Source organism: Pteropus alecto, unplaced genomic scaffold, assembly GCF_000325575.1.
Source record: "Pteropus alecto unplaced genomic scaffold, ASM32557v1 scaffold78, whole genome shotgun sequence".
NCBI classification, from domain to species: domain Eukaryota; kingdom Metazoa; phylum Chordata; class Mammalia; order Chiroptera; family Pteropodidae; genus Pteropus; species Pteropus alecto.
This window is the reverse complement of record NW_006443124.1, coordinates 15,730,509-15,744,102: the sequence shown is the minus strand read 5'-3', so window position 1 is coordinate 15,744,102 and position 13,594 is coordinate 15,730,509. Positions and strand designations below refer to the sequence as shown.

The 13,594-nt window shown below is 43.7% G+C and overlaps 1 protein-coding gene across 1 annotated transcript; it reads right to left on the bottom strand.

Annotated features, from left to right (window-relative positions):
- Positions 1–10,040: 10,040 nt before the first annotated feature.
- Positions 10,041–11,097, bottom strand: SCGB3A1 (secretoglobin family 3A member 1). Its single transcript, XM_015597962.1, has 3 exons — positions 11,043–11,097; positions 10,199–10,434; positions 10,041–10,142 (listed from the first exon to the last, which is right to left on the bottom strand). The coding sequence occupies exons 1-3, from the start codon at positions 11,095–11,097 to the stop codon at positions 10,041–10,043; spliced, it is 393 nt and encodes a 130-aa protein (XP_015453448.1).
- Positions 11,098–13,594: the final 2,497 nt, after the last annotated feature.

Below are 13,594 nucleotides of genomic sequence, written 5' to 3'. Positions count from 1 at the left end.
GACAAGTTAGATAAAATAAATGTTTGCTGAGATGTCCAGTTTTTAAAGTAGGCATTTTCTACTTAAACCTTAACATGTATTTTTAATGAAGTATGCTCATATTACATTATAATTCTAGTTAATGTCGTTTAGAGGAATAGGTACCTAAGGAAACAAACTAGAATATATGTAGAATAAAGTTTTTAGGTTTTAGATAACAATGTATATATACTGAGAATTCCCTTTTTGGAGTCTTACTTAGGTATCCAAATTTAAATTGATTTTAAAGATAAGCTTTCACAAATACTATAAAGACAATTTTTAGTAGACCGGTTATATATTAGAAGAATCTTAGAGAAGATATTTTTTACTAGAATTTTACAAGAATTTGAGGAATATTTCTGTAAGCAAATTTCCTCCAAATAATAAACTACAAAATGTTCTAAGTAGATTATTCCCCAGATGAGTCTAACCAATGAGACTAAAGCTAGGAATTGTGAAGACTGCTGGATGACAAGGTGGCTTGAAGACCAGTTTCTACACTTTCCTCAGTAATTTTAAATCAGATGAGTAAGGAGATGTCAGTTTTCTCACTTTCTTTGAACTAACTGCAAACTTCAGATCACCCGAATCTACTCAAAAGCATATTAAATTATTTTGGGGCCTGTCCTGAGAAACTGCTCACTACCCCAGTGTGACGGGAGGTGGCATCATGCTCTTACTGTGGGACCTCCCAGCCTTCCTGGCACAGGAATGAGTCAGCTGCAGTTTTGGAGAGCGGCCCTGTGGCCCCCTCTTCTCAGTATCTCTGCTTTGTGACAATCCTGCTGGTTCTGTTCTCTTCCAAATTTAATGTAATTCTTAACCTATTTCCCGTTTGCCCTGAGTATCCTCGTGGGTGGTGCTTACAGCTGCAGCGTTTACCCCGAGATAACTCACGGATTACAGTCCTAACCTTACCCTCAAAGTTTGCCACGAACTATCTTGCTTTTATTATTATTTCTATTTACAAAATACAGTCATTCTCAATCGCTGAAAATGTCTAGTCCTAGAAAACATAGCATTCCTATGCATGATGTTAACGCTGGCAGCGATTCATGCTTTTTTTTTTTTTTTTTCTAAACGGGTAAAGGGTTAAAACTCTGGTCCAGGAAATTCACTGAAAACAGGAATGATGGTGGAACCGAAGCCAGGTAGGAGAAACACACACAATGCAGGATTGCTTTCCTTTTGATGTTCACACTGGTGCAGGTGGCCGCCTCCAGGTGGTGGTGCAGGTGTGGGGCACGGGTGTGAGTGGGGGGCCAGGAAGTGTGTGTGGCTGTGAGTGGAGTGGCGAGAACTCAGTGGGTGGAGACTTCTGCACCTTGATCCCAATGCTAAAGTTGGAACTTCATCTTGTAGGTGGTGGTAACAAGCCAGCCATACAGGGTTTAAACGGGAGTAGTGTCACCAGGTCTCTTTTAGAAGGGTCACTCTAGCAGACTGGAGGATGAATTAAAAGAATAAGACTAGTTAACTGGGTTCTTGCATGGTCTAGTTGACAGATGATAAGCTGAGGACAGCTTGCAGGGCAGTAAGGGTAGAAAGGAAGGGGAATTTGGACTGTTGAGGAAATAGAATCACGAAGAACCTTGATTCCTGCCTCACTCGTAGGAGAAAAGACAGGTGAGTGAGTTTTGTTCAGTCACTCATTGTTTCCATTAGGCAAACTGACTCAACAGCTCTCCTGTCTTCAGTAGCAAGGCCTTAATTTTCTCTTTACTGACCAGATAAAAACTGGCTCAAAGAATTTTGTTCTCAAGGTGCATTTTAACTTCATTTCCTTTTATTTTTCATTTAGATCTCAGTTTGCAAAAGATCCAGTGTGCCCCTACTAAACAGTTGAGTAAATCCTGAAAACAATAAACAATAGCGGTTGATGCTCGTTTGCTTCTTCTAGCAGGTTTCCTTTCGACTTTTTACTATTCCTGAAAATGGATTAAGTGTAAAAAGATTGCTCAGCAGGGGTTACGGGGTAAGACTAGGCATTAGAAGGTACTTTAATAGAGCAAAACACAACAAATGGAAAAGATCCAAGAATTCTAAAGCCAGTTAATTTTCCCCTCACGCAAAGGATTACTCTTGTTCAGTATGGCAGCCTTTAGCCACATGTGAATTTTGAAATCTGTGTAGTGTGACTTGAACTGTAGGTGTTTTTCTGTTAAATGGAACATTTTCGATAGGACCATATTTCACTTTACCTGTTGCATTGTGTGAGATATGGAACCAGTGTATTGCTTGTTTGTATTACATACAAATATCAGTTATATCATAGAGTTGATTCCATCCTAACAATGTTTTGCTAATAAAAGTCACATTATATGTTAGTTGAATATTTTATGCAAATGGCATGAGTTAACTGTACCTATGTAAGTCTTAATTAGTCATTGAATTGAGGTACTTACATTTGTTATATTTAAATTATTGTTCTAGCTTAAAAAATAAATATGGACAAATTACTAAATTTAAAATGAGTTCTGAAACAACTGGGAAAAACTGGAGGGCGTATTACAAATTTCGTGATGAATGACAATTGCAATTCGCTACACCAGAGCAAAAGAAAAAAATTATAAAAAAAAAAATAAAGGTAATAAAGCAAACAATGTTAAGATACACTTTCTTCAAATACATATTGAATGTAATGCTTCCTCTCAACAGTCAAAAAAGAATAGATGAACTTAATCATCTGAAATGTCCAACAAAGCTTTTAAACAGTTTATAATGGGTTATAAGCTTATATATTTAGCCAGCTGTAAAAGGGCTTGTATTCTTGCACAGAAAAACAAGATTTTAATGAGATACCATTTTTAAAAAGTAATAAGGAAATTTCATTAGCAAATTATGAGTAAAAGCCTAAAAATTTCACAAAAATGAAATTTCCTTAGTTAAGCCAATAGTTACCTATAGAACACAAGACCTAACACAACTGAAGATCAATTGATTCAAATTCTGAAAAATTGAAAGTACTTGTTAGCTTTCGGTGAGTTGTGTGGTATAAGACACTGCCCAGTTAATACTTGTGTACACTTTGTCTTAAAGGGCTTCCAAATTTACAAAGAAATGTAAATTGTCACCTTAATCAAATTTATGGCAGATATTTTTGCATCTTTTACATCAGTCTAAGAATTTTTGCTGGATAAGAAAAAACAAAAACCAGTTTCTATCACTATACATAGTGCTCCAGCTACATTAAGTCAAAATCTAGATTTACTGAAATTTTTAAAGGAACCTGGATTCCCCTTATTTTGTTTTACCTTATGATGCTTATTGAAAATAGTTGCACTCGTTTTTTTGAAACAGATTCTGAAAAGTGTCACAACTGTTAAAATTACTCAGTATATATTGGTTTAAATCAAGGAACCATCACCAGTTTGTGGAAGCTGCTCAGAGGAACAGAGATGGAAGACAATTTAATGATCGTCTCTTTTACTAATGCTTTGTTTATTGAATTACGAAGGAATTTAACAATGGTTTACTGTTCTATTAATTCTGTCAACATAAGAAACGTCCAAACCTGTAGAGAATTTTTATGCGTTTATTTGAGCTAAACTGATGACAATTGCCGGGAAGCAAAATCCCAGTGAATTGAGAAAATGCTTGGGAGAAAGGCAGTTGTGCAGCTTGTTTTATACATTAGAATCAAAGGAAGAGATGTGAGGAAGGTTATGTGAAATCCAGTGGGAGTAGATTAAGGGGGAAGAAGAAAGCAAAGCGGGAGGTCTCTGGGATTGGCTAAAAAGTAAAACAGACGCTTCTTTTACATGGTTGGTATAGGATAGTTAATAAACATTTACAGCACATAGAGATAGTATGCAGGGAACAAGAATACAATGTGGTCTCCAGCTCTAGTGCAGTGAGTGTGCCCTGAGGGGTCTGGACAAGATGATCACTGACATTTCAAAGGTATGTGTGTGATCTTTGATGCAGACACACAGCAAAAGGGCCCACTTACGGTAAAGGCCGACCTTTGTTAAGGAAGCTGCAGGTATAGGACATGTGACCCACCATGACTGCATCTACTTAGGAATTTTTATGTTGAGACCATCCTGTGTGGTTACTCTCGGTCTCTGAGTTTATAGGGACACCGTGCTGGTATAGTGTGTGGCCCCTTTTTTGTCCCTAAATGAAGATACAACATACCAAAACTTATGAGAGGCAGTCAAAGCAGTACTTAAAAGGAAGTTTATAGCTATAAATACCTACTTTTAAAAGATCTCAAAATAAATCTCAAACCAATAACCTACTTTAAGACACTGGAAAACAAAGAGCAAGGTAAACTCGAGCAAGAAGGGAAGCAATAAGAAATAGAGCATAAAATGAAATAGAATAGAAAAATAATAGAGAAATCAAAACCAATCTTTGGAAAGATCAGCAAAATCAGTGAGCCTTTATATGGAACAAAAAAAGTTACTAAAATTAGGAATGAAAGGGAGGACATTACTACGAACTTTCAAAATAAAAAGGATTATTATGTAATACTCTGGATAGTTGTATGCTAATTAATTAGATTACATACATGAAACAAATTTTTAGAAAGACAAACTACCGAAACTGACTCTTCTTGAAAACAGAAAATCTGAATAAATTTCTAACGAGATTAAAATAAGAATAAAAAAAAAAAAAGGCATAGAAAGAAAAGCCCAGGCCCAGATGGGTTCACTGGTGAGTTCTACCAAATATTTAGGAAGACTATCAATTCATGAACTCTCGCAGAAATTATAAGAGGGAATCCTTTGTAACCTTTTATGAGGCCAGTATTACCCTGATAACTAAACCAGACAAAGATACCGCAAGGAAAGAAAACTATGCATTAACAGTGTCTATGAATACAGGTGCGAAAATCCTCAAAATACTAGCAAAACAGAATCCAGCAATATGTAAAAAAAAAATTATACACCACCACCAAGTGGGATTCATCTTAGGATGTAAGGTTGGCTTAGTATCCCCATTTAATGTCATATATTACAGCAATTGGATAAAGGACAAAAATGACAGGGCCTTCTCATTAGACACAGAAAAGGCATTTGACAAAATTCTCTAATCCTTAATTTTAAAATAACAAAAACACCAAACTAGGGATGTAAGAGAACTTCCTCAACCTGATAAAGGGCATTTACAAAGAACCCACAGCTCACATCCTACTTAATGGTGAAAGACTGGAGGCTTTACCCTAAGATCAGAAAACAGACAAGATGTCCACCTTTGCCACTTCTATTCAACATCGCGCTAGAAGTTTTAGCCAGGAAAATTAGGCAAGAAAATGAAATAAAAAGTATCCAGATTGGAAAGGAAAAAGTAAAACTTATATTTGTAAATGACATGATCTCATACATAGAAAATCCACACACCAAGAAACCTATTTAAACGCATGAGTTCAGCAAAGTAATAAAGGATACAAGGTCAATATACAAAAATTATATTTCTGTTCACTAGCAATGAACAAACCAAAAATAAAATTAAGAAAACAATTTTATTTACAATAACATTAAACAGAATAGCATACTTAGGAATAAGTTTAATGAAAGAAATATAGGACTTAAAATGAAAATTATAAAACATTGAAAGAAGATATAAATAAATGAAGGTATTTCATGTTCGTGGATTGAAACACTTAAAACTGTTAAGATGGTGATACTTCCCAAATTGATCTACAGAGTCAGTGCAAGTCCTATCAGAACCCCAGGTGGCTTTTTGTTGCAGAAATTAACAAACTGATCTAAAAATTCATGCAGAAGTCCAGGGGCCCCAAATAGCCAAACCATCTTAAAGAAACAAAGTTGGAGGACTCAAACTTCCTGGTTTCAAAACTTATTACAAAGCTACAGTGTGGTATTGGCATAAGGATAGCGTATGGATAAGTGGAATTAAATTCAGAGCCCAGAATAAACCCTTACGCTTATGGTCACTTGATTTGTGACGAAGGTGACAAGACATCTCAATAGAAGAAAGAACAGCATCTTCAACAAACGATGCTGGACAATTGAATGCCCGTAAGCAAAAGAATAAAGTTGGACCTCTACCTCATACCATATACAAAAACTAACTCAAAAATGAATCAAATATCTAAATGTAAGAGCTAAAACTACTTTTAAAAAACCTTAAAAAATACAGATATAAATCTTCATGACCTTGGTTTAGGCAATAGTTTCTCAAATATGGCATCTTAAAGCACGAGCAACCAAAGAAAAAAGTGGATCAGTTAGGCTTTATCAAAATCAAACACCTGTGCTTCAACGGGAAAAAAAAAAAACTAAAATGATAACCCATAGAATGGGAAAAAATATTGCAAATCATATATCTGATGAGTCTGGTCTCCAGAATATATAAAGAGCTCTTACAACTCAACCATGAAAAGACAACCCAGTAAAAAAGGGGTAAAGGATTTGTGTAGACAATTTCCAAAGAAGAGTGACTGCTACTGGATATGGAGTGATAAAATATTCTGAAATTAGGTAGTGATGATGGCCGTACGACATTGAATAGTCTAAAAACATCTGGATTCACCTTGAAGGGGTGAATTTTAATGTTATATAAAAATGTACAAAAATGAAATCTTTTGTATGATTTCTCCTGGGACTCGAATTAGTTGGTAGTATGTTCTTGAGTTTCATTCATGTCAATGCATGCCATCATAATAGCTGTAGTTTAATTTTACTCTAGTGAGATATTGCATTGTATGAATATTCCAAAATACATTTATCCATTTTTCTCTGTAAGATTCTTTTAGTCGTTTCTAGTTTTCTTCCTCCCCACACCCACCCTTACAAACCATTCTCCTCTGAACATCTGGTTGGTGCCAGCATGTGGGGGCTTCTCTGGAGTATAAACTTGTGACTGGTACTTGCTGGGTGGAAGATCATGCGCGTGTTTGCTATGTTAGATGTGCTGCAAGGCGTGTGTTCCCACTTAACTCTCAGTTCATGAGATTTGTTCATTGTTCCACATCTTTGCCAATGCTTGTTTTTGTCTGACTTTTCATTTTGGGCAATCTGGTAGGTACCATGGTATTTCACATGGTATCATTTATATTCCCCTTAATCATAAAAGGCTTTTATATTTTTTTGGCTATTTCAGGTTCCCCTTATGATTTTATACCTATTGAAGCTTTGACCTTTTCCAATGGACTCAGTTCTTTACACTGTCAGAATACTTATCCCTTATCAGTTATGTGTGTCGCATATATTCTCTGAGTTTTAATCTTCTCTTTTTAAACTTTGTATTTGGAAGTGTTTCTGACATATACTAAAGTGCAGAGAACAATTGAATGGATTCGATTCACCCATCACGAAGCTTCAGTTACCATGATGTGGCCGGTCTCGATTCAGCTAGTCCACCTGTTATGCACACTCCAGGTTATTCTGAGGAAAATTCTAGACATCATATCATTTCATCTGTAAATATTTCAGTATATATTTCAAACTGATAGCATTCTTTTAAAAAAAGATTTAGTGCTTATCAAAGTAATGGGTTGATTTTCTTGTGTCCTCCAAAGATTACCACACAGACTATTTTTTCCTGTATCAAAAACATGGATTTAACCATATGAATGAGTTTCATACCTTGCACTATTTTACTGATGTTCGAATTAGCCTATCTTTGGCCCGTGGGAGCTTTATTCAAACTGGTCCCTGCACCTTTTTGGCACAATCCTGATAGTCTTTGGCAGCTTCCTATGCTGGTATGAAAAAATGTTCTAGGTTCATCTTTTACATCTGCTGCTCCAGTCCTGGAATTAGCCATAGCTCTAAAGATTCCTGGTTCCTTTCCTGAGAAACGCTATTTAGAGGTCACTAGCTAGATGCCAGGGATTCTTGTTGCAACTGGATTGGTCAATTTCTAGGTCCCTTCAGGAAACAGATAAGAGATTTTTTCCCCCCTCTAAAGATAAAATACATCAGGCAATTATACTTCCAGTTTGATCAACCTCTAAGTTTTTTATTTAACCTTAATGATCTTATATCGGCATCTCATTTCAACTTTGCCCAAAATCCTTTTTCAGTGATACTAACGTAATGCCTCATTTAACTTATCACAGAATATGCAGAGAATGGTCTCAGTATAGCAATGCCACCAGCAAGAGAAGTTTATTTCTAGAGTTTTGTCCTGGGGTATACCCACTCCCAGGAGTTAGATAAATTACTATAGTTTCACATTATTGGAATAACTCCTCTTGGGCCACCACTGTCAACAAAGTTAGGTTTATTTGTTTTTTATTTCAATTTTTTAAAGCTTTAAAATGTTTTAATTTGGTCTTATATATCATATAAAATCTTTACATGATTACGAAGTCCAGTTGGCAAAGTAAGACATTTAAAGAAATCTAGCTTTCTCTCCACCATATTGCCCTTTTCCCCAGAATTATGACTGGTCTCTCTTTCCAGAAATCTGCAGGAGGAGGGAGGCGGGCCATCACAGATACCCAGTGATGCTCGTAGTCTTCCTCATGTAAGCACTGTGACTTGCCCTCCAGGAATTTTCTGGGAACGTCCCCGTCTTCCTCAGGTGGAAGGTAGCAGGGCCATCTCAGGATGGGGACATTGGCCTAGCCCCCAAGCCCACCATCAGTCCCAACAGACTATAGCACACAGCATTCTCACAGAGATTCAGGTCAATATTTTAATCCGGTGCTTTAACTGAGGCACTATTACCAGACAGCCCACAAAGACAGTACTATGTCTAGTGCTGGGAGCCATTGGCTAGGTCAGGTTATGTCCCCACTGCCTTCTTCATGAGAGATGCATAACGGCTCATCTCATGCTCGTTAACATTTTTGTCCAGACCAGAGCTTTACACGAGGATCCGAACCCCTGCGGATCTCAGGGGCAATGTGTGACAATGAGATTTAAATGGAACCTGGATCCAGGTTGCCTCGTCCCTGTTCTGGTTTGACTATGAATGTGTCAAAATGGCCCAAAACTAAGTCCCTGAATATCCTTGTCAAAATAGAAACAGAAAAAGGCCAGAGCCATGTTATAATATAAAACAGGTAAAAAGGGATTCAGTTTGTCCACAGAGTGTTGTCCACGGGAGACATGAAGAGGGTGTGCTTCTCCCAGGGTCGTAATTTACCAACAAGGAGCTTCCCTGGGCAGTCCCCTCCCCTCTCCCCCACACTTAGATGGGCATCAGTGTTGTGTTCCGGGCCCTTCCCAGCACCCCTGCTCCTTAATCCCTTGTAGAATCAAAGGAATTGCAGTGGTGAGGTTGTTTCAGTGAAACCACAGGGGAGGCAAACACTCCCTGCGGCCCTCAACCCTGCCCCATTCCAGGGAAGAAATCGAGGCTAAGGCAGGAAAACAAACACTATCAAATATTAGCAACAAACGGCTTCGTTTGGAGAGTTCTCTCCAGTCTTGCTTGCTAATAATTCCCTTGCTTCATAAACAATTACAGGGGGCAAAATTCCCAATTAGTTTTCAAATACCGATCCCTGTCACCTTGAATTGCTGGCTTTGTGCCACCTGCCAAATGTCAGTGGTCTCTCAGTCTCCCCGCCGCCCAAACACATACACAACATACACGATCGCAGCACATGGTGGGAAGGGGTTGATATGACTGGCATTGAGGCAAGAAGACTCCAGCCCAAAACTGCTCTTAACCATGTTTATTAAGACAGAGTAGGGGAGGGGCACAGTCGGGCCTGGTGCAGGTCCCCAGCCTGCAGGTGGCAGCATCTCGTCCCCAAGCAGGATACTCAGGCCTCCACTCAGCCTAAGAACGTCAGGGCCCCCTAGGAAGGAGAAGCCAGGCTTGAGTGTGTCCCCCCCCCCCCCCCCCCCGCCACAGTAATGTTCCTAGAGCCCAGAAAACCGCCTGACACCCGAGAGGCCCTGTCAGTGAGAGACCTCGGGGGACGGCACAGCTTCCGCTCTGGCTGGGTTTCTGGGCTGGTCATGACACCTGCTGTGCTGGGACACACATGGGCTGTGTCTCCTCAACAGGTGAGTCCCTACCTCACCCCCTCCATCCCTCTGCAGCCCCATGCCGTTGAGAATGGTCCATCTGGTTCCCACCTGAGGCTACCGTGCTTCTCGGGGGAGGGAAACGAGGTGGGCCTGTCGTGGGGCCGGGACCCCTGTGTAGGGTTTAGAGGAGTGGACAGGGTACTTCCACGTGGGGGGCTGGGGGCAGACCAGGAGGGCAGCGTGCACAGGGAGATGCCAGGTGCCCCCTTTACCAGCAGACTGTTCATGGCCCTCATGGCCTCAGGGCTCAGCTCGGCCACGCACTTCCTGGAGCCCTCCACCAGATGCTCCACAGGGATGCCCAGGCTTGTCAGCATGATCCTCAGGGGGTTGAGGCCCTTGAAATAGGAGTTGGCCACTGCCCCGGCCCCAGCCTCCACAGCAGTGGGGACAGTAGCTACAGTCGGGGCCGCAGGCTTAGCCATCCAGTTCATCCAAAAGCCCATAGCTGCAAACGCAATAGAGAAGAGTCACCCACCTGTGCCCAGGCCCCCAAAGAGAACTCCTGAGGACCTGTTTCCTCCAGGAGAAGCCCAGGGCCTCTACAACCTGCCAGCAGCCCTAGCCGGCCTCTCCCTCCCTCACTGACTGCAAAAAGCTATGGTCTAGCAGGGAGCTGGCTGGACAGAGGGTCATAAGAGGTGGCCTGAGGGCGGAGGGAGGAGAGGTGAGCTCTGAGTATGGGCCCCGGCAGGTTTCTCAAAGAAGGGGAGACCTGGGCTGGGCCTTGGAGGATGACGCACAGAGCAGACGAATGTTCCCAGCCCAGGCCAGCGCTCACATTCTCACAAGGCTGGGAGGGCCTGGGGTTGGTGGATGAAAAAGAAAAACTGGAGTAGGCAGGGGCATGAGAAGAGGCCCGAAGGCTCAGTAAGGGGACCCTAATGGACTGGCCTTGTCCCTCGGGAGCACTGGACAGACCAGCATAAGGAGCCTGCTGCCACAGGTGTGAAGGCAGCAGGGTCAGGACTGGCTGGAGTCGGGGTTGGGAGCCAGGCAGAACCATTGCCTGGGCCCCATGGCAGGGACAGGGAGCCAAGGCCGGAGGGCACTCACTGGAGTGGCTGAGCAGGGCCACGCAAAGCACCAGGAGGGCAGCGGTGAGCTTCATGGTGGGCTGCAGCTCAGTGGATGCACCTGGGACTGAAGACACCCTTCCCAGGGTTTGGCCTGCAGGCTTCATATACCCCATCCCTGGGCCTCCCCAGGGCTGGGCCTCTCCCACCCCTTTCCTGAGAAAGGTGCTGTTTGCTCAGCTAACTGAGCCTGGGCCAACTTCCTGCTCAAGCCGGTGGGCCCTGGGAAGCCCATGCCCGGGTCTTGGGACTTCCTCTTGGCAAGTCCTTTGGTGAGCGCAGGAATGAAGCCATGCTTTGTCTGCGTCAGGCCCACCCAGGCCTCTGCCTTTTCATAGAGCTTGCTGGCCTGACCCGATCTGGCCTCTTGTAGTCCTGTGGGCCTGGGAGTGAGGCAGGGGCAGGGATGTGACCCCAGGCCTTCCCCTGTTCCCAGCCTGGAATTATCATGCTGTGGGGTCCTCCTGGCTCCTTCTGGTCCTGGAAAGGTGAGGGAGGTTGAGTGGTTAGCCCTCACTCCCGGCCACCTCCCTGATGTGGCCACTGGCAGCTACCAATGCCAACACAAAGGCCCCAAACATTTTTCCGTCTTTTAAATCAGTCTTGATACGGGAGTTTCGCACGGAGAACAAGCAAAACATACTTAACCCATGACACAGGCTCATAGGGAGAATACTTGACTTTTCAGGGAGAGTCTTGGAATCCTCCTACCTGGGTGACAAATGGGTCTTGACCTTTACAGCCTGGGGGGTCTTCAGCACCCCTGAGCCCCTGGGGCCACACTCACCTCAGCAGGGGCCTCCTGCTCTCCCTCTTGCATATGGTGTGTGGCTTGTTAATAGCTGTGATCACACGTGTGTACAGGCATGTGGTCTCCATTCGTTTCTTACATTTTCCTTGACCATTTTGGGAGGTTTGTGTTATAAAAGTGTTTGGTTGGCCATTGTGAAAGTAATTTCAATAGGACACACATTTTCAACTTGAGAAAATTCACCTTCCAAGGAGTTTTCTAGAAGGAAGCCTGTTCTCAAGAAAGGACAAGACATTTGCGTTAGTGTGGGTGAGGCAAGGTGGGACAGGTGACTGCCCCATGGCCGCACTGATGGTGCCCGGGCCTTGGCTGCTCAGGGGGCACTTGCTGAAGGGCATTGCTCTGTCTGGCCAGCCCCCTCCTGAAAAGCCCAGGACAGCTGGCAGGGCTACCTCCTCCCAGCCATTGGATAAGGCTGCCTCCCCCACAGGCAGAGGGTGCCAGAGCTGGAGGAAGGCCAGACGGGGTTTCCCTATGGGCTCTTGGAGGCCTGAGGGCTCCCCAAAGCAGAGGCTGGTTCCGAGGTGCAAGGGACAACAGCACAAGATGGGTAAGGAAAACATGGCCACAGCAGAGCGGTTTCTTCAGGTTTCAAACCCAGATTCTGTCTCTGCACCCTTCCACTTCTTATATCAGCATGAGTCTCTTGTCTCTTTGAGACTTGGGTACAGGGGTCTCGCAAGAGCTGGGGGGTTCATGCCAGCATGGGGTTGGGGAGAAACACTGGCCGTTCCCAGGGCTGCCTGATCACTCAGGTCCCACCACAGCTGATCCACTTGGGCCTGCGGTGGGTGTGGGGGTCACCAGGAGGGCTAAGGTCAGACTGCCATTCTCTCTGGGGAATCATACTTTCTTCAATGAACATTTGGTTGTGGGACTTGTGAGTGGGATTGAACACTGCCCAGGCGGGGACCTCTCCAAGCTGCCGTCACTGGATCCTTGGCCCAAGGAACAGCGCAGGTAGACTTTGGGAGCTGACCTGGGGTACCTCCCACTGTGTATACAGGACCAGGGAGAGCTGACCGCAGGGATGGGCCAGAATGGGGCCTGAAGACAAGAGGAGGTGAAGGCTGCCATCTGTGCATACCCAGAAGCACCAGCTCCCTGGGCTCACGCATTCCGGTGGTCTCCCTGCACCCCCTTCCTGGAGCTCTTTATCTTTAAAATCCGCCCCCACTCCGCGCCTGGCCTGTGGTGGTGGGAGAGGGACTTGTCCCTGGCTTCCTGTGCTGAACAGTGATGGCAGGCCCCCTCACATGCACCCCAAGATTTCCAATTTCAAAAGTACATCCCCGCAGCTACCCGGCAAAGTGTGTCATCATGTCCCCATTTCTCCACTGAGGAGGCCAAGGGACTTGCCTAGGCCCCAGAGTTGTAAAGGTCAAGGCCAGGATTCACCCTAGGCCAGCCTGACCCTTCACGAGATACTGGCTCCCAGTGCTGACCCTCTGAACCATCTGCAGCAGGTGGTGGGGGCAGCTGAGGGTCTGGCCTAAACCCAGGTGGTGGCATGATGGGCCAGGGGACACCTCTGTGTTAGTTTCCTGGGCCGACTAACACACGCCACTCACTTCGTGGCTGAAAATAGCACATGTTTATTTGCTCACAGTTCTGGAGGCAGATGTCGTGTGTCACTGGGCCGAAATCGAGGTATCGGCAGGGTTGTGCTCCCTCCAGAGGCTCTACAGCCTCTCCCAGCTTCTGGTGGCTGCCGGCATTCC

Coding starts and splice junctions, on each gene's coding strand:
- SCGB3A1 (XM_015597962.1), bottom strand. CDS start 11,097: ATGAAGCTCACCGCTGCCCTCCTGGTGCTTTGCGTGGCCCTGCTCAGC. Junction 10,435..11,042: donor GGCCCTGCTCAGCCACTCCA/GTGAGTGCCCTC, acceptor TTGCGTTTGCAG/CTATGGGCTTTTGGATGAAC. Junction 10,143..10,198: donor GGGCCATGAACAGTCTGCTG/GTAAAGGGGGCA, acceptor GTCTGCCCCCAG/CCCCCCACGTGGAAGTACCC.